The sequence below is a fragment of the Coffea arabica genome, chromosome 4c, assembly GCF_036785885.1.
Source record: "Coffea arabica cultivar ET-39 chromosome 4c, Coffea Arabica ET-39 HiFi, whole genome shotgun sequence".
Classification (NCBI taxonomy): Eukaryota; Viridiplantae; Streptophyta; class Magnoliopsida; order Gentianales; family Rubiaceae; genus Coffea; species Coffea arabica.
Genome location: NC_092316.1, coordinates 12565228 through 12583189, shown reverse-complemented (window position 1 = coordinate 12583189; position 17962 = coordinate 12565228). Strand labels below are relative to the sequence as shown.

Sequence of the window (17962 nt, the reverse complement as noted above, 5' to 3'; positions counted from 1 at the left end):
AATGAGAAGCACGGAATCGTTTCTAGTGGAGAGGGCAATTCCTGGCAGAAAGAAGAGTGCATGATATTTATATGATCACAAGTCAGGGTTCTTTTTTGATGAAGAAGATATCTAAACTGGATGTATTTTTCCCCAATTTAAAGTCACTGCTTATAGTGAAGCTAGAATTCAAAGATAAGGCAGTATCCCCATATTAGTATCATTTGTGAACTTTGCTGTACCTAAAAAGAGACAACTTGATAAGCAAATGAAGGAAGAATACCATTGTAAGAGACAACTTTGACCCTGCGGCAAATAAGAACTGGCCTCTTTTTAAGCAACTGCATAAGAACCTTGCCTTCAGTTTCAACAAACCTGTTCCAGAGAGAGAGAACAACTGGCTGCATTCTATTTTTCAAAGCGTATGATCAGTGTTATAATAAACCGTAAGACACAGACTGTATTCGTAAGCGATAATTTGAAGAGAAGGTTGCATTCTGCTTTCCAAATTATACGATCAGTTTTGTAACGAATCACAACATATCTGCCTGAACCTGTAAGCGATGTGGAGAAAAGAAGGAACAATCCGCAGCAAAACAGGTTTTTTTAGAAGCTTACTCTTCGTTAACGATTACAAACCGCTGGACATATGAATCCTGCGATTGGATTTTGATTGGCTCAGCAGATTGTACATCGATGACCACTCCGAGGACATCTAATATCAAGGATTTAAAAGTGTTAGCTATTTGAAAGGAGGATTTGATGATTCTAGCAAATGTATCAGGCATGCAACTTAACGTTAGATTACCAACAGTTTTGTTCTTCGAATCAACAAAGAGCGGGAAGTCTCTAAAAGGGATGTAATCAAAATGGAAGGGCAAGACGGAGCCATCTTCATCGTTATCCTCTTCAACAACAGTACGAGTGCTGATAACCCACTGGATGTTTATTCCATCAAACTGGTATTTCTTCTCTATCTCCCTTACTTCGGCATTGGTGATGCGATACCTTTTATACAGCTGTAACTTTGGGCCCATCTTCTCAATAGCATTGTTGAAAAGGATTCCTTGGACTGTAGAACCCTGCCATAAATAAAAAACAATAGATCAGGTTAGCTTGGCCCCTTGGCATAGGTGGATTGAGAAAGGGGAAAAAGTGCCTGGCTAATACAGCGATGAATTAAACAGACCTCTGAATCAGAAAGGACAAATTTCTGATATCTTGTTGGGCTGGTCTTGCCAGAACCAGGATGCATTTTTTCTTTGACAAAAACCTTGGCAGACCAATTCTGCATTTTTGGCTTGATATCAGCAATCTTTAGGAACTCAGACATCCTACAGTGAACACACCAATTACATATAAGTGGCAAATACATCACAAGTAGTTGTTAACAAGCTTAAACAACAAAAGATTAAAAATACAATGGCCAAACCACTAAGGAGCCAAGTCAGAAAAGCTCACCAAGGGGAAAAAAATTACTGTTTAGCTAACTGCAAGACCTCACGATAAACAATATTTCTTGTTTTGACACAAGTAACAGAATCACTATAAGTTCCTGGCACGATGAGGACCTTGACAGCTGCCGCAGTTTTTGCACGAGAAAGAGCAACGTATAGTTGTCCATGAGAAAACACAGGCTCGCGTAAATAAATTCCCACGTAATCCAATGTCTGACCCTGTGACTTGTTAATGGTCATCGCAAAACAGAGTTTAATTGGAAACTAAGTCCTCTTAAAAGGGATTCCGTTCTTTTCATTATCGGATGACTGAAGCGGAATTCTTGGGAGAAAGACTTTTTTCCCTCGATGCTGTCCGACAGCAATTTCGGCACAAATTGTATTTTGCTTCAGTTCTCTACAAATAAGCCGAGTTCCATTGCAGAGGCCTTCAGCCGGGTTCAGATTACGCATCAAAATGACAGGACTGTTTTTCTTCAGGGTTAACTTATGAGGAGGGAGGCCTTTTGGATTCAAAGAATTAAGGAAATCTTCGTAATCTCCTTGATCTCGCTCATTAAGTGTTCTATCAGTGCTTGTATACGTAAAAGGCTGACCCGGGAAGCGATCAATTATCATCTGATTTATATCATCAACTGCACTATTCATTGCGGAGAGAATGCACCTATTGATCATTAGATAGGGGTCGAAGGAATAAATCCGTAAGTCGTAAAACACTGAATCCACTAACCTGTGCGACCAAGTTCCCAGACAGAAAACATATTATTTTATGTACTATAACCCATGAAACAGCGTAGCAACGCTCAAGTAAATACTATAAAGTGGCACCGCACTATACTATATATATATATAGAAGGCACAGGGCAGAACATAACCTGTCAAGAGATTTTTCCTTTTCATCGTATGGCACTAACATGTCATTGGTCAGAGTTATTTTTCCATCGGCATCTTCTGGCTCAGTTCCATCTCCTACTCTAAGAAGGAAATCTGAGAACGGGCTGTCTAGAAGAGCTCGCATATTCTCTTTAAGAGAGACCTTCTGTAGACTGCTCCACAAAGCAGAGTTAACAAAACTGGACTGAACTTGAATATCTCTTGTTGCATTTTGAATAACCGGGAGAGTCTGACGAAAGTCACCGCCAAAAACCACGACCTTACCGCCAAACGGCTTATCACTATCCATGATGTCCCTAAGGAGCAGATCGAATGCTTCAATGGCGTCTCGCTTCGCCATCGAAGCTTCATCCCATAGAATTAATTTAGCCATGACAATCAGTTTAGCAGTCGAGCTTTGCTTACTAATCTGGCAAGCCTTAGTAGCTGATGCATCAAGAGGGAGTTTAAAGAGCGAGTGCGCAGTTCTCCCTCCAGGAAGAATAGAGGCTGCTACACCTGACGATGCGACCGCTAACGCTATATGGCCATGTGTCCGCAGAGTAGCAAGCAAAGCACGATATAAAAAGGTTTTACCTGTTCCTCCAGGTCCATCGACAAAGAAACTCTTGCCATTAGGTAAAAATATCTCAGACATAATGGCACTATATGCAGCTTGCTGACCAGCGTTCAGCCGAGAAACAGTCAGCAAATCGTCTTCTGTACAACGCACGCTTTGCTCACTTTCGATTTCCTTGGTCAAGCGTTCATGCTCAGTAAATAGAAAACTGTCAGGAACAAGATGGTAATCACGTACGTGTTTACCCATCTGCTCCAAGGATCTATTTATGTCCTGTAGCACACATCTCCTGACATAATTAGAATCACAGCCGGTTATAGAGCTCGTTCTTTCTAAATCACTGGACAAGTCAGCTTCATATTTCTCCCATAATTTGATGGGATTGGAAGGAGTACAAAAAACAAGTAACATGACAAACAAGGCTCTAAGTGAACAAGGCATATGAAAGGCAGTGGCCTCATCAAGAGTGTCCTCTATGTAGGTATCAGACTGGAGCAGGCCCATTCGAAAGGCAGCTTCTCGATATGAAGATGCAAGCTGTCCATCGACAGTGAGAAGCTGGTCGAATGATTTTGGCGCACGAACATGAGATAAAAGCAATCTCAGAAAGTATCGTTCGCCCTCGTTGGGACGGACAGTAACCACTCGGCCGATCACCTTTCTACGCTTTCTACAAGTCCATTTTTTCTTATTAGGGTGCCAAACAAAGTACTCTGGAAACTCTCGATACAGGCATTTCAGTTTACGTGCCTGTTTACTGCGCCCGTTCATGGCAAAAAATTCAGTCAGCATCGTCTTAGTAAAATCTGTACTATCAACCAGATTCGACAGATTCGTATTCTTGTGGAAAGAAACAACTTGTTCTCCTGGAAGATGCAACTGAAGTGTGTAAACGGAAGGCGTCATTTCATTCAACGGGAACCTATAAATGCGCCACATTTCTTCAGCAGCTGATACCCATCTAGCAGACTGAAATTCATGGATCTCATCTATATCTTCTGGATCATTCTCAGAATATATGTGAAAGCTTACTCGGTCGTGCCCCTTATAGACATATTTGTACAAGTACTTGACCAGCTTAACAGTGGAACAGATTTCGACATTTAAGTGACAATCTATAAGAGCCAACAGGTATGGAGTATAGGGGACAACCCATCTATTATCCAAAGAATGGTTTCTCACTCTAACGGACCTGCCATTATTCCTTCGCCTATAATGCGGGTAGCCATCTTCAGAATGCGTAGTATGTTCAATATACTCCTTTGGGTAATGATTTTTACACACTCCATTGCGCATACAGACATTGTCTTTGTTCAGCGATCCACAAGGGCCGTGCATCATGTGTTTTATAACAAGGGAGTACAAGTAACTTTGTTCATTTGGGTCGGGCAGCTCAGCAGAAACCATTTTGTCGTATGTCTCTGGATTCAGTGGTTTAGCTTCTGGTTTCAAAATCACCAGAATGTGGGCATGAGGAAGGCCTCTTTTCTGGTATTCAATTACATAAACAAAAGCTGCAACTTCACCAAACAGTTTCTTTTTAACTATCTCTGTTTTTAGCACCTCAAACTTCGCACGAAACACTCTAGCAACCAAATCTGGTCTATCCTGAGCTTCCTCATCATACTTCAAGTTATCATGTATCTCTTTCCACATTGTGTTACAGGTCATAGTCAAGAACAGGTCGGGCTTACCATATTTCTGTACCAGAGACATAGCGTCTAGGTACCTACGTCTCATATCCCTTGGACCACCAATGAAAGAAGCTGGCAGGTATATTCTACGTCCAACCTGGTTCCCAGATGTACAGCCAACAGACATGCTATCAATGACTCCCTTAAGGATCTCGGACCTAATTTCGTTCTGTTTTTTTCTATGAAAATTAAGCCTCGACGTTTCAATTTTAACATAAACATCAACTGCAAATTGCTGTAATAGACGCCTTGCATGTAACAACATCGACCTATCACTATCCCTTATCTGAAATTTATAACAGTAATACTCCCTAGCGGACACAGTGTCTCGTTTTGTCTTCTTGTTCTCGGCACCTGGGAAAAAAATAAAAAGTACAGGAAGCGTTTTCAATAGGCGGACCTATGATTAGGCTGGAGAAAGTTTGTTTTTTATGTCTGTTTATGCACGATAATACCTGTTTTCTCGAGATTAATCAATTCAGAAGGTCCTTCAATCAGGGAAACATCGTCCAGCATATCAATTTCTTCAAGTTTTCTTTTTTTTGGATGCGAAACAGTTTTTTTTGGAATACCATGATGCCAGCCAGACTCCCCACGAGGAAACAATAGCGGATACTGCAAGGGGTCATAACAAGCAAAATAATGTTGTATCCTATGGCTGGAACTCGAATGGCTGTACACCTGAATGTGAACATTTTTCTCGAGCTCGGCATCATCGTCCTCTGTCCAGATTGCAGCTACTTGAGAAGTAGCTGGAAGATTGTATACTCGCTGATCCAACCCTGGATCAGAATTGAGTATGATCCGATGGTGTTCAAGGTGAGGAATTTCACGAAGACTCTTAAAGAACTTGGTATAAGGATTTGTCTGAAGTATATTCATTAGAAACTTAAGAGTGTCCACTCGCAAACGGGGCGAGTCTTGAAGTCTCCTGGACACTTCATCATCGTAGTCATAGAACAGCAGCTGAATACCAGTAGGAGAGGAGGCTGAAGGAACGAGGCTATTAAGGAAGTGATAGACTTGACCTTGTATACGAAAGGTGTAAACCCCCTTGCTATTTTTTGTGAGATTTCTATCATATCTTGCAGCAAATGTAGTGAAAGCAAGATTGTTGTTAAACGTGCGAATATTCCTTCGAAATTCTTTACTTTCCTCATCCGTTCCAGTGAAAAGACGAATGAGATCATAAGGCATTGCATGCTGCACAAGTGAAACGCCTCCGTTTGAACAACAAAAGCCTGGAGGTTCAAGGTAGAACCTCTTTGCACCACAATGACTACAACAAGGTACATCAGGAAGGACAAGGGGTTTAGATGGAATCTTGTCTAAACGGGACAGGCGCGTGGCGATAGGCTTTAACCTCTTGGCAGATTGACCTTCATCTGCTAGGTGCGGACTAACCAAGTTACGTTTAGCAATCCTATCTAATGGAGAAACAGATGGGGAAAGTGGTACGAAGGGAGAGACTTCTTCAGAGTTCATAGCATCACGAGCTGACAAGAGCGGAAGAAAAAGATAAAAATCATGAACAAAAAAAAATTATGAAAAGGGTAGAAAAAACGGGATTGAGTAGCAGGAGAATCAATGGAAGAGATAGTTAAAAAAAGAAGTGTTGTATTGTGGCTGCATTTTATAAGTGGATAGTTGCCTGGGAAAAGACTATACCTCTATGAGGCAGAAACGAGGGATGGGGTGAAGGAACTGGAGGAGGTGCTTGTTGAGACGAGATAGAGATAGCAGTAGATGACTGAATATTAGCAGGCTGAAATGGCTGGTCGTTCGAACTTGACAATGCAGAACAGTTAGAATCGAGACCAGCCCTGGAAGTAAATTTCTCACTGTCCTGTCTGGAATGGTTATGCTCATGAACAGTCAAGTTAGGAGCATGAACCGAAGAGGATTGCGCTTTCTGTTCAGCATATTTTTCTCTCCTTCGCCGCAACATTGCATCTTTTAAATGTTGTGGCATATCAGCATAACGCTTGCGCCGAACGGCATTACGATCCATAAAGGAAAGAGGAGCAGAAAAGGCTGTTTTGGTCCCTAAAAGGTTATGAAGAGGGGGAAAAAAGGAAAGACGAAAAAGAAGAAACAGAAATAAAAAAATATACATTAAATTGCATGTGCGATACAATATCAGCAAGGAGGATAAAAACACAGGCATATTAAACGTAAGGGAGGGAAAAAATAAAGCTAACAGGCTATCAGTGAACCAGGCAAGCAAGCGAGAGCCATGCAAGGCAAGCAAACAAGTCATAAAAAAAATAATGAATACAATCAGTAAAAGGCCTGCAGATTCCTAGCATTCATGGAAACGAAAATGAGATTCAATAGTGTGGGAGGAAAAAAGAAGAGAGAAGAAGCAGTGGACCAAAAAAAAAAAATTGTAAACGTAAAAGAAGAAACGGAACAAGGGGTTCTGCATGGCAAGAATGAAACAGGAGAAATAACTAATAAGAAAGTACCTTTACGTAGAGCAGGAGGCAGAAAGAGAGTAGAACGTGGAGGAAACAACCTTGTGATTTTGCAAAGGACAACTGAGAAGGAGTGAAAGAGGAGAAACAAATGGAACAAAAAAGTCAAACCTGGTTGCAAATAAGAAGGAAAGAAGGAAAAAATGGAGGAGAGTAGTCACCACAGGGACGCGCAGATCAAGCAGGCATGGAAGAGTTCCTCGCTGGAGAGAACAAATGCAAAGGATAAAACAAAGACAGTGAGCTCGATAATGCTAATGAGAGGTAAAAAAGAAGGAAAAAGATAACGTAAAAGATGCAAAAAAACAACTTACCAGGGTTGGCCACCGGACAGGCTCACAGAACTTGAAGCAGACAAGCCAGTAAAGCACAAATATAGAACCCATTGGTAGAAGAGTTCCAAGGCGCAGAGGTTTCTTTTTTGTTCCAGTAAGTTGGCAATCGTGCAGATACATAAAAACAGAAAGTTTTTTGAAATACATTTAACAAGGAACAGAAAAAAAAAACGCATGCATGTTTTTGTACAAAGCAAAGACGAGCTGAGCACGTAGGAAGTTGAAAAAGAAAAAGTCAGCGCAGTCCAAATAAATATAGGATCTGATTTGTGGCAGAGGTAAACGGTCAACAGGACCCACCCCTCCAATTGGGTAGTTAGATTTAATTTTGATGGAGGAAAGACATACGTCTCTTCCTTCCCCCCAGCAACAAGTTGATGAATTTAGAGGTACGATATGTGGCAGAGGTTCAAGGGCAGCATGGCCCACCCCTCCAATTGAGCAGCTAGATTTAATTCTGAGGGAGTTTTTATTTATTTTTTTGATCGAAGAAAGCCATATACGTACCATGAAGGGGAAAAAAAAGAGACCGGGCCTATTACTATTAGGCACGCATTTAAAACCGGAAGAATGGGTACTGACACCCCAAAGTCAGAAACTAATGACTTGGTCAGGGAGCATAGAGCTGTCCATTAAGGACGACTGATTTGAAAGAGTTTTGGTGCATTTCGTGCAACCAGAGCAAGCTACATTTTGGCGGAGAAGTATGTCGAGATCGTTTAAAAAGAAGAGGTGAGGGGGGGAGGTGCCTGAACAACGGGCGTTTACGAAAGATATAAAGCATCACATTACAGAAGCCATCAACCACTGATAACTGGACAAAGTAGCCTATTAAGTATAAAGCTATGATTAGGAAAGCTAAATTCTATATAATTATTACAGGCAGAGTTTCTAAACCCAGTAAGATGTAACAATAATAAAGTTGACCCCAGTCAACTGAATGGATTCAGGAGAACGGCTAACATAGCAGCACAAAACTCTTCCATCGAGAGCATCGGCAACCCGGAGGTTCAGGGTAACGCCCTACAAAGAACAACAGATGCCAGTAAAATAGATGCATCGCACAGGACATGTAAGGAAAAAGCATTCATAAATAAGTAAACTGACGGAAACCTCATGTTCAGCTTGACTAAGCTGGTATGCAGTAAAGCCTATTAGTTTCTCAGCTTCATAGCCCAGGGCAATGACATTGATGGATGCAGTACCATCAGTAACAGTCAACTTAATACGTGCTCTGGAAGTAGAAGATAAGTCAATTAGGATTCAAGGAGCAACAGGGGGAAACATATTCACCAAGTCAAAGCAAACAGCAGGAAAAGAGTAAACACAAGCAAAACATAGCCAATAAGCGGCATAACTGCACCTAGGAAAGGTATAAAGGTCCGTAAGACAGGTAACACAAGAAATCCCTAGAGTCTCAATAAAGTTGTTAGGTGCAAAGCAGTACGGGCAGGCCAAATGCCAGAGCCGATGCAACCGATCTACAGTAACGCGGCCCTTAATCCATGAAGCACCCATAGGCTATAAGGAAAAAACAAGCATTTTCACAAAAACAGCAAAGGGGATAACGCAGGAAAAGAAGGGGGGAAAAATGAAAAAAAAAATAAAACAACAGGGAAGGCGCCTAACAAATCGAACTGTTGCGACAACTCCAGAAACAGTAGACAACATGGCGTCGGTAACAGGAGGAAGAAGTAGAAGGGGGTTGCAGTATCTCTCCTCCAAAACAGAAGTCATTAGTTCAGAACGATTGCTGCGGTACCTACATGGGAGACAGATAGAAGACAGTAATGATAAGCCAAGCCTGCCATGGGTAGGGAAAGAGGGAACAAATCTCCTTCAGAACTGCAGAAAGGAGGAATTTACAACCATTGTTCAAGATGTGTGGCTTCGAGAACTCTTGGAGAAATCAAAACAACCGAAGTAGGCGTAGTACAGAGGGATAAATCTGAACGAGAAAAGAATGGAGCATATAATAAGAAGCAGGAAAAAAAATGAATTGAACTACTCCAGATGGCTATAAGGTATGGAACGAACAATCGTTGGTCTTAACCCTGACTCTAATATAAATAATAACCGGTTTCGATTCAATGGAGGCAAGCGCATCCGATATAGCATTTCCGATTTCAGATTCAAGATCACCAGTCAGCGTCAAAAGAATAGGCATATTGCTGGAGAAAACAAATAAAAAAAGCCAATCAATACAGAAAAAAAAAAGAAATGGTAACCAGGAAAAGTAGCAGCGAGAACAACCTCTTATCAACAACAACGTAGTCTCTCGTAACAACAGAGGGTAGATCAAAACGGGACTCCCTTATCGGCAAAGCATGCAAAACAACTCCCATCATGTCTGTTGGAAAGTAAGGCAATGACATCAAATGAGCAGAACTCGACAAGCAGAATGAAGTGAAGGGAGGGGGAAAAGGGATAACACAAAAGAAAGAACAAAAGAATAGCCAACTTATAGAGACGTGGCTGTCAGCCAAATGCTGGAACGAGGTGAAAGGTGTAAGATCAAAATAAGGCGGAAGGCTTGGCGTTTCTGGTTCAAAAACCTCCTTGATCAAAGTATCCCTGGTTAGAATCCAAAAGAATCGGTACAAATCTGGAGAAGCAGGTCTGGGAACTTCCTCAACAGAAGCGCCACCAATGCAGTATTTCTTGAAAGGAAGAAGTAAACCTTCAATACGAGCAACATTATCATCAAAGGCAACAGCAGAAACTTTCACACCCTATCAACAACAGTAGCATAAAAAACAGTTAAAAAACAACAGCAGAAAGATAAGAAGCAAGCAGAAGAAGAATAGAAGGGAAAAAACAATGCGTTACGTGCGAATCAGAAAAGACGAAGCGACGGTAAATTTTTGATGCACGGCCTGCATGGGTAGTTTTAGTACAAGAAGCTTCCATAACCAGGATAACAGATGTCCACTGGGACAGCGAACTATGAACCTCGGACACGTGCAGAGGCTCCATGGACAGCTTTAAAATTAAAAAAGGAAGGCAGGTCAAGACTGCGGAGTTGCAGTGGTCGAATATGCAAAACGACACAACAAAAGGGAAATGCTTTGGAATGAGCAAAAGAGGAGCAGCGGGAAAAAAAAGGCATGCAAACATAATATCGAGAGTGAGGGAAAAAACAAATTAAATGCACGAGGCAAATTTTTCTAAAGAAATACATCCCAAGGTGCAAGGATTGAAATTCCGGGTGCTCGAAGGGAAGAATGAACCTCAAAGGCAAGATATGGCAATCAATTTAAAGTGGGAAACACATCTAATGAATCCAAATTCATATCAACATAGCCTAATGGACAACAAAATAAAGTAGCCTATTTACAACTCTAATCTGCCGTAAAACTCTAGCCAGGAAGCCGCACCCTTTTCCAAAAAAAATCACTATACATTCCTGAAAAAAACCCAACCAGAAACAAAAGGAAACATGAAGAAATATTCAAATTAAAGGAAAAATTAAGAGAAGATTGTTCATGGATGGACACATGTATTCAGAAACATGTATAGAGTACACTTAAGTGCAGTTTACAAGGTGTACAATCACCAATCTAACTAAACGGAGCCCAAGGAATTAAAAAGATAAGAACACATACATAAAAAGTTAGCAATCTTACACAGTGAAAGAGAATGTAGCAAAACGAAAGTACCAAAAAGTTCCCTAAGGAAAAACATACGAAAAAAAACAAACAGATTAAACAACAAGCATAAAACCAAGCTAAATATTCCACAAGAAGAGAAAAAGCAAGCCATTAAAGAATTGCAAAAAATGGTCAATGGAAAAATCAGCAACAGTACGGAGAATAGCAAAGATAAAGCAGAAATAGATGAGTTTAGTTATATTCAGGACTAATAAAAAGAAAGGGGATAAAAAACAAGCAAACTTAACAATAAGCATAATACCAATCTAAGTGTCCAACTAAAAAATCCAAAAAAAAATGCTCACTGTAAGGAACAACAACAGCATTGGAGAACAACATAGATAAAGCAGAAATAGATGATTTTAGCTATACCAGGGCTAATAAAGAAGAAAGGGATAAAAAACTGACGATAGAAAGAGCTGCAATGTATCAGGGGAAGAAAGACGATTGTTTGAAACCACCACCATCAGTCAAGCGAGGCCGAAAGCATACTGGAAAATAAAGTCCTTGGAATAGATAGGCAAGTGCATCTGTTTTTTTTTTTTTTGGGGTAAGATTTTTTTTTTTGTTTCCTATGAGAACGGTAGACAAATACTAAAGGGCGGGACACAAGAAGGGGGGAAAAAGCGCAACAGTGTAGAACAACCCATAAAAAACACATCACAAAACACACAACTACACATGATCTACATAGCGTCAAATCTGCAAGGGAGGACCAGAAAAAGGGGGGAAAAATAGCGCAACGCAGGGGGGGGGAAACACAAACACGAACGGCAAACACGTGTAGATCAGATAACGGAAAAGTCAAACAAAAAATACAACGGAACGATGAGGGGAAAAGAGGAAAAAAAAGGGAAAAAGCAGCGCAACCAAAAAGGTGAGATCGATGCTCACCGGGGAGGGAAAACACCAGAGGAGGAAACAGAGAAAAGCGACTGCGAAGGAGACATACCGGTGCAGAAGGCGAAGTGCCGACGGTGGTTAGCGCTGGCAGTCCCGGTTCTGAGGGATCTCAGGAGCGGCGGACGAAGAGAAGAAAACCGTTTTCTGGTCTAGAAAGAGAGGCAAAAAGAATTAAAAAGAGAGAAAACTCACAGGAAAGGAAGTTTATGGATGAAGAAATAGGAAATGTAGAATGGCAGAGAAGGAGCGTACCTCACCGGAAAGGAAGAGGCAGAAAAGGTATAATGGAGGAGCCGACGTGAACAGACGGCAGCTTATCTGTTGGAAAAAATAAAAAAATCAGTTCAGGGGAAGTTCACAGAGTAAGCTCACAGCGGCAGCGTATGTTGAGGAGTAAAAAAGAAGAGAAGAGATAAAATAGAAAATGTACAATGGCAGAGGAGGAGCGTACCTCACTAGAAAAGGTAAAATGGAGGAGAAGGAGCCGCCGTGAACAGACGGCAGTTCATCTGAACAAAAAACAAAAAATATCAGTTAACCGGAAGTTCACAGAGTATGAACAAAAATAAAAAAATATCAGTTAAAAAAATAAAAAATATCAGCTAATCGGAAGCTCACAGAGTAAGCTCACAGTAAATCATGAAGAAGGAGGTACCTTTTATCTCATGTACCTTTTCTGGTGAGGTACGCTCACAGAGTAAGGTCACAGAGTAAGCGCACAGAAACAGAGCAAACATAAGAATATCGTCAAGAAGAAGGAGAGAGACAAGCGAGGCGAAAGGAGAGGAACTGGACTCTGCCAGATAGAGAAACACAGCAGAAAACGCAGCAGGAGACACATGGGTTACTGACAGAAAGGACAGAAAAAAGAAAAAGAAAGAAAAGAAGAGAAGCGGCCAACGGAGCTGAACCCGCCGCGCCTTGCGCGAACAACACAATGCTGCTAACCCACACGCGCGGCACGTGAGAGGACGACGAAAAACCTCCAGGTCATCACCCCTCTTCGCATGTTATCTACTTATGTTGATAAGAGCTTTAGGTTAATTACGGTTGCCTCCCTCGTATTTTTGTTAAATTCCCCTTGTTGTCTATAAAAGCCTTGAACTTGAAGGTGTTTCGTCAGCTGGTACTCAGATAACTACTAGGCTACGGCTAGTGATTGCATAACTTTTGATCCAAATAAAATATATCACGAAAGCATAACCATGATATCATAGCTGTTGGTGAAATTTTTTATAATTGAAGAACCCTACTGAGGGTGTTGTTTTGCGCAAATTTCATACTTTGATTAAGAGAAGAAAATACGTAACCATTGAGATTGGTCCAGTGGTCAAGAAAAAACTTTTAGAATACTTATTCTTTCCACAACATTCATCCCCAAGTAGCTAATCTTTTAGGAGAATAAAGCCTCCTTTTGCAAATTGAGGTGGGTCCCAAGCCATCACCTCAACTACCCATCCGTCCCGAGGCTATGGCTCGATATCTATGAAAGATCAGCATAGCCAAGTTGCATCTCTAGCTAAACTGTGGCTAATATAATGTTCTGGCACACCTGATATGATGGCGGTTGTAAATTGTGGTTGACGTAACGTTTTGCCGCTTGACTTGATAGCGGTTAGAAGTCCTCGGCCATCCATACTTTTCGAGAATTTGGTCCAATATCCATGAAAACTTGGCACAGCTGAGCTACACCTCTATCCAGATTGTGACTGACGTAATGCTCAACTACTTGATGTGACAATGGTATGAAGGCCTCAATTACTCATATATCCCAAGGTTATAGTCTGATATTCATGAAAAATCAGCACAGCTGAGCTCTTGTTAGACTATGGCTAACGTAACGTTCCACCGACTGATGTGATAAAGGTTAGAAGGCTTCAACTTCTCATAGCTCCTGAGGCTATGATCCGATATTCATGAAAGCTCCGCTACACTTCTAGTTAGACTGTGACTAATGTAATATTCCGTCGTTTGATGTGACAGTGATCAGAAGATCTCAACTACCCATACCTCTTGAGGCTATGGTTTGATATCCATGAAAGTTTGACTGTACCGAGCTTTCACCTTTAGATGAGACTATGGTTGACGTAATGCTCCGCCACCTAATGTGATAGTGGTAAGAAGGCCTTGGCTACTTGTACCTTCCAAGGCTGTGGTTCAATATCCATGAAAGCTTGGTATAGTCAAGTTGCACCTCTAGCCAGACTGTGACTGATGTAACGCTCCGCCGCCTGATGTGACAATAGTCCAAAGCTACTTGCCTAAGAGATCAAGCTTACCTCAGGCTCCGCCTAGGGCAATTAATGCACCTTGATTTCCTAAAATTCGTACTAATCTTTTGGAGCTATAAGTACACACCGCCGACTTACTTCGGCCTCTAACCTAGGCATTAGAGCTTTTCCAGGGGATAAGCCCTGTTTCTTTGCCTTCTTTATCTTGTGTTCACAGGCAAGAAACTCATCCCCGATAGTTTCCTACTAGTGACCCATTGAGATCAATAGAGAAGCTTGTTGTGATGATACAATTACAACCAGGTTACGAATAAAGGCATGAAATTCATAACCCTCAGAAGAGTAAATTAGAAATGTCACCTCAATGTATCATAGGTCTTCATAATGTCCACTTTAAGTTCACATCTAGTTTGGCCTCCTCTCCTGTGACAATTTTCTACTAGCTCATGCATTGATAGAACGTTGTCAGCTATACTCCTACTCTTCAGAAAAGCATTCTGCCTTCTGAAATAAGTCCATCCACCACTCCATTTAATGTTTCTGTCAATACTTCGGAGTAAACTTTGTACAACACGTTACAACAGGCTATAGGCCTATATTCCTTCATACCCACAGGTGAAGCAACTTTTAGCGCTGAGGAGGAAATTGTGCTATTTAAATCATTACTCACAGTGCCGGTGGAGAAATTAATAGTATCTAACGACATTTATCTCATCTTGTCCCACAAGAGAATGGTTCCTTTTTAAAAATTCCACAGTATAACCCTTAGGTCCAGGAGCTGCTCTTTCTCTCATACTAGAGTGTTGATGAACTTCCGCATTAGTAATATCTTTGATCAAACTACACCCTTGCTCAGCCGTAAGTTTATTCTGGATAATGGAACTCAACCTTGCTTCCAAATTATTAGAATATGGCCTTTGATTTCTAAATAATGTCTGATAATACCTAACTGCTTCCGCCTTTACATCCTCATTTTGTTAGCTTAATACTCCTGGATTTAGTCAAGGTAAGGATCTTCCTGTGAGCATAGTGAAATTTCAGTTTCCTATGAAAAAAAATGCTGTATTTGCATTCCTCTCTTGCAACTTTCTAATTCTGGATTTTGCTTTGTAAAAACTCTCCTCTACTTGAGCCAATTCAGCATACAACAACATTGATAACATCTTTTAGCTTCCTAAAGCATTCCATAATGAGGGGTAATCAGCAGCTGTTCGTTGAGTACTACAGAGCTCCTCTCTAGCTTTCTAAGTTCTCAAGGAGATGTTGCTGTAGTTTCTTCTATCTAAGGTTCTCAGTTCAAATTTCAAAGACTTAGCTTTCTATAAATCACATTCACAGGATCCCTTTCAAATATGAATATGCATGCCTGGCTAAGTTAGAACATTAAATCAAGTTATCACTTATCATGCCCCATCCAAGTACTTCTAAAATTGAAAAGGTTTGGGACCTGCATTGAGATCATCTTTAAAATGGGCAAATACAAGTATATGGTCAGATATTAAAGGATCTAGAAATGCAGCTTCAATGAGAGAAAAAGCTGCAAGCTATTCATCATTACACATTATTCTGTCTAGTTTGCAATATAATAGTCTATCTTCTTCATCTTGTTTGTTGCACCATGTCAAGCGATATCTTTTGGTTGGTAAGTCATCAACATCAACAAACTCAAGACATTCCCTGAATTCAGATATTACAGGTAGATAGACCATATCCTGTACCTCCTAATTTCTCAAAGTAGTAGCTGATCGATATTGAAATCACCCATCAACAACCAGGGCATAGAACCAATAACAGTGTAGTCTGCAAGTGATGCCTTAAGAATCTTCTCCTCTCCATCTCAGCATTTAGTTCTTGTACTGAAGCCAAAACTGTTCGTTTAATTAGCTTTTTCACTTGTTGTTTCTTGGTTATAATTAGAATTCTGAGTTCAATTTCGGTCTGATTCACATCTCATCTTGAAGAGGTGATTTTTGGTTGCTCGGGCTTTATCTCACATGTCGATCTATCCTTGGGTGAGAAATGCAGCTCCCCAGAAGTCACCTGCTCGAGTTTTAAGAAATGCGGGGCTAGATCCCCTGATTCTCCTCCGGCGCGCTAGTTAGTTCTGTTAGAAGTGAATGTAAAGTTATTGAATTAGAGAAGGAGTCTTACCCTTTCTTTCTGAGGGGTCTTAAAGGTATTTATATGAGAGGAGGAGAGGACTGAGAGGATCTCTCTCCCTAGGGGCTGTCATGCCCAAACTGTCAGCTTTAATTGACAGATTGGCGGCGGCAATAGGTCCTATCAATCGTTCTGACCCCTGACATGTGTCAGACTGTACCTGAACCCAGTCGTCCCATCACTTGACAGGAGCACATGGGTAGGAGTCACGTCTTTGACCCCGGCCTTTGGTGGAAATCATGCCAAGGTGAGACCCTTCGAGGTCTAACACGTCAGGAATTCGGTCCCTTCGGCGGTCTTAAGCTGTGGCAGAATCAAGATGTGCGTATTCACGACGAACCGGAATGACCCTCCTCAATAAGCCCCCCAAGCCTCGGGAAAGATGAGATGGGCGGTATTTTCCGGAGCTTCCGTACGAATACAGTAAATGGCAATTGTGTCAGGATAGGTCCAGCAAGTGATATGAAATGGTGACGGGACGGGTGTCAGTTTTAAATGATAATACGAAAAGACGCGTGATGGAAGACCAATGGGCTGGCAGTCATAAATGAGGAGAGAGGCTGCCCGTCTGGGAGATCCAAACGCCCCATCTTTCCGTCTTCCTTTCTCCTGTATAAATAGGAGGCTTCCATCCCCATTTACATTTTACCGCAAGCATTTTCAACACCCTATAAAGTAGCATCAGAGTGAATATCTGCAGTGTGTGAATTCTCTGAAGAGTTTCGACAGTTTTTCCCGACCCCTTTACTTCATAACCAGTAAGTTTGCTTTGCCTTTCTCCCTATTCTTTATCATCATGGCTTGGGTGGCCAGCACGCATAAGGAGACAGTGAGATTGGACTTCACGACAGTCGAGAGGTCCGACCTTGTCTAAGAAGAGGAAGACTTGTCTTCTAGTCCGGATGAGGCAGCCGTGGATGTTGGCGGGGATGAACCCTCTTGAGATCCGAGCGAAGGGGACTCCGAGGTGATGTATGACGACACCCTCGGGATCAAGGTGCCTAGGGACGAGGGGGTGCTAGAGCAGGCCCCACCTCCTGACCTGTCAATGGTAGACTTCGATCTACTTCCCCAGTATCACAACGTGGTCAATATTCAAGAAGCTAACGAGGTGATTCGTCAATATCCCTTTCGCTCTTGTTATAGCATCTATCCGTCTCGGGAGTATCAAACAACTGAGTAGCCCCCGAGGGGAAGAGTGACTATTTACGTTGACCAGCTGGAAACCGGACTGAGGATGCCCACGACGAAATTCTTCTGGGATAGCCTAAGATACTGGGGCGTCCAGATTACCCAGTTGTCTCCTAACGCAGTTCGAATTCTCATTGGATTCGAATTACTTTGCCGAGAGCAGGAGATAACTCCCACAGTGACCCTCTTCCAACACTGCTACACGATCAAGAACAGCGATAAGAAGGGTCGATTTTACTTCGGCAACCGAAATAAGTACGTGCCGAAGTTAGTGGTGGATGCTCTCTCTTCAATAAAAGAATGGAAGCATAACTTCATTTTTGTCCTCGCCGAGAACTTCCTCAGGGGGTTTTGATGGAGGCCGCCTATCTCGATTAAGGATCCCTTTCCTGGTCGTCACGAAGAGGAGAACTTCCGAAAGCTTCTTGGATC

The 17962-nt window shown here is 41.6% G+C and overlaps 2 protein-coding genes and 1 long non-coding RNA gene across 3 annotated transcripts; all 3 read right to left on the bottom strand.

Annotated features, from left to right (window-relative positions):
- Positions 1–1700: 1700 nt before the first annotated feature.
- LOC113739003 (uncharacterized) lies at positions 1701–6594 on the bottom strand. Its single transcript, XM_027266260.2, has 4 exons — positions 6252–6594; positions 5039–6079; positions 2312–4937; positions 1701–2166 (listed from the first exon to the last, which is right to left on the bottom strand). Exons 1-4 carry the CDS (start codon positions 6592–6594, stop codon positions 1701–1703), a joined length of 4476 nt encoding a protein of 1491 aa, XP_027122061.2.
- A 1547-nt stretch (positions 6595–8141) lies between these two features.
- LOC140004686 (replication protein A 70 kDa DNA-binding subunit B-like) lies at positions 8142–10371 on the bottom strand. Its single transcript, XM_072044825.1, has 9 exons — positions 10225–10371; positions 9857–10127; positions 9649–9745; positions 9433–9566; positions 9265–9343; positions 9025–9157; positions 8759–8916; positions 8509–8629; positions 8142–8418 (listed from the first exon to the last, which is right to left on the bottom strand). The coding sequence occupies exons 1-9, from the start codon at positions 10369–10371 to the stop codon at positions 8287–8289; spliced, it is 1272 nt and encodes a 423-aa protein (XP_071900926.1). The 3' UTR covers positions 8142–8286.
- A 1606-nt stretch (positions 10372–11977) lies between these two features.
- LOC140004923 (uncharacterized) lies at positions 11978–12456 on the bottom strand. The gene is made up of 3 exons (XR_011812739.1): positions 12400–12456; positions 12201–12266; positions 11978–12097 (listed from the first exon to the last, which is right to left on the bottom strand). It is a non-coding gene; the product is annotated as an uncharacterized lncRNA (long non-coding RNA).
- Positions 12457–17962: the final 5506 nt, after the last annotated feature.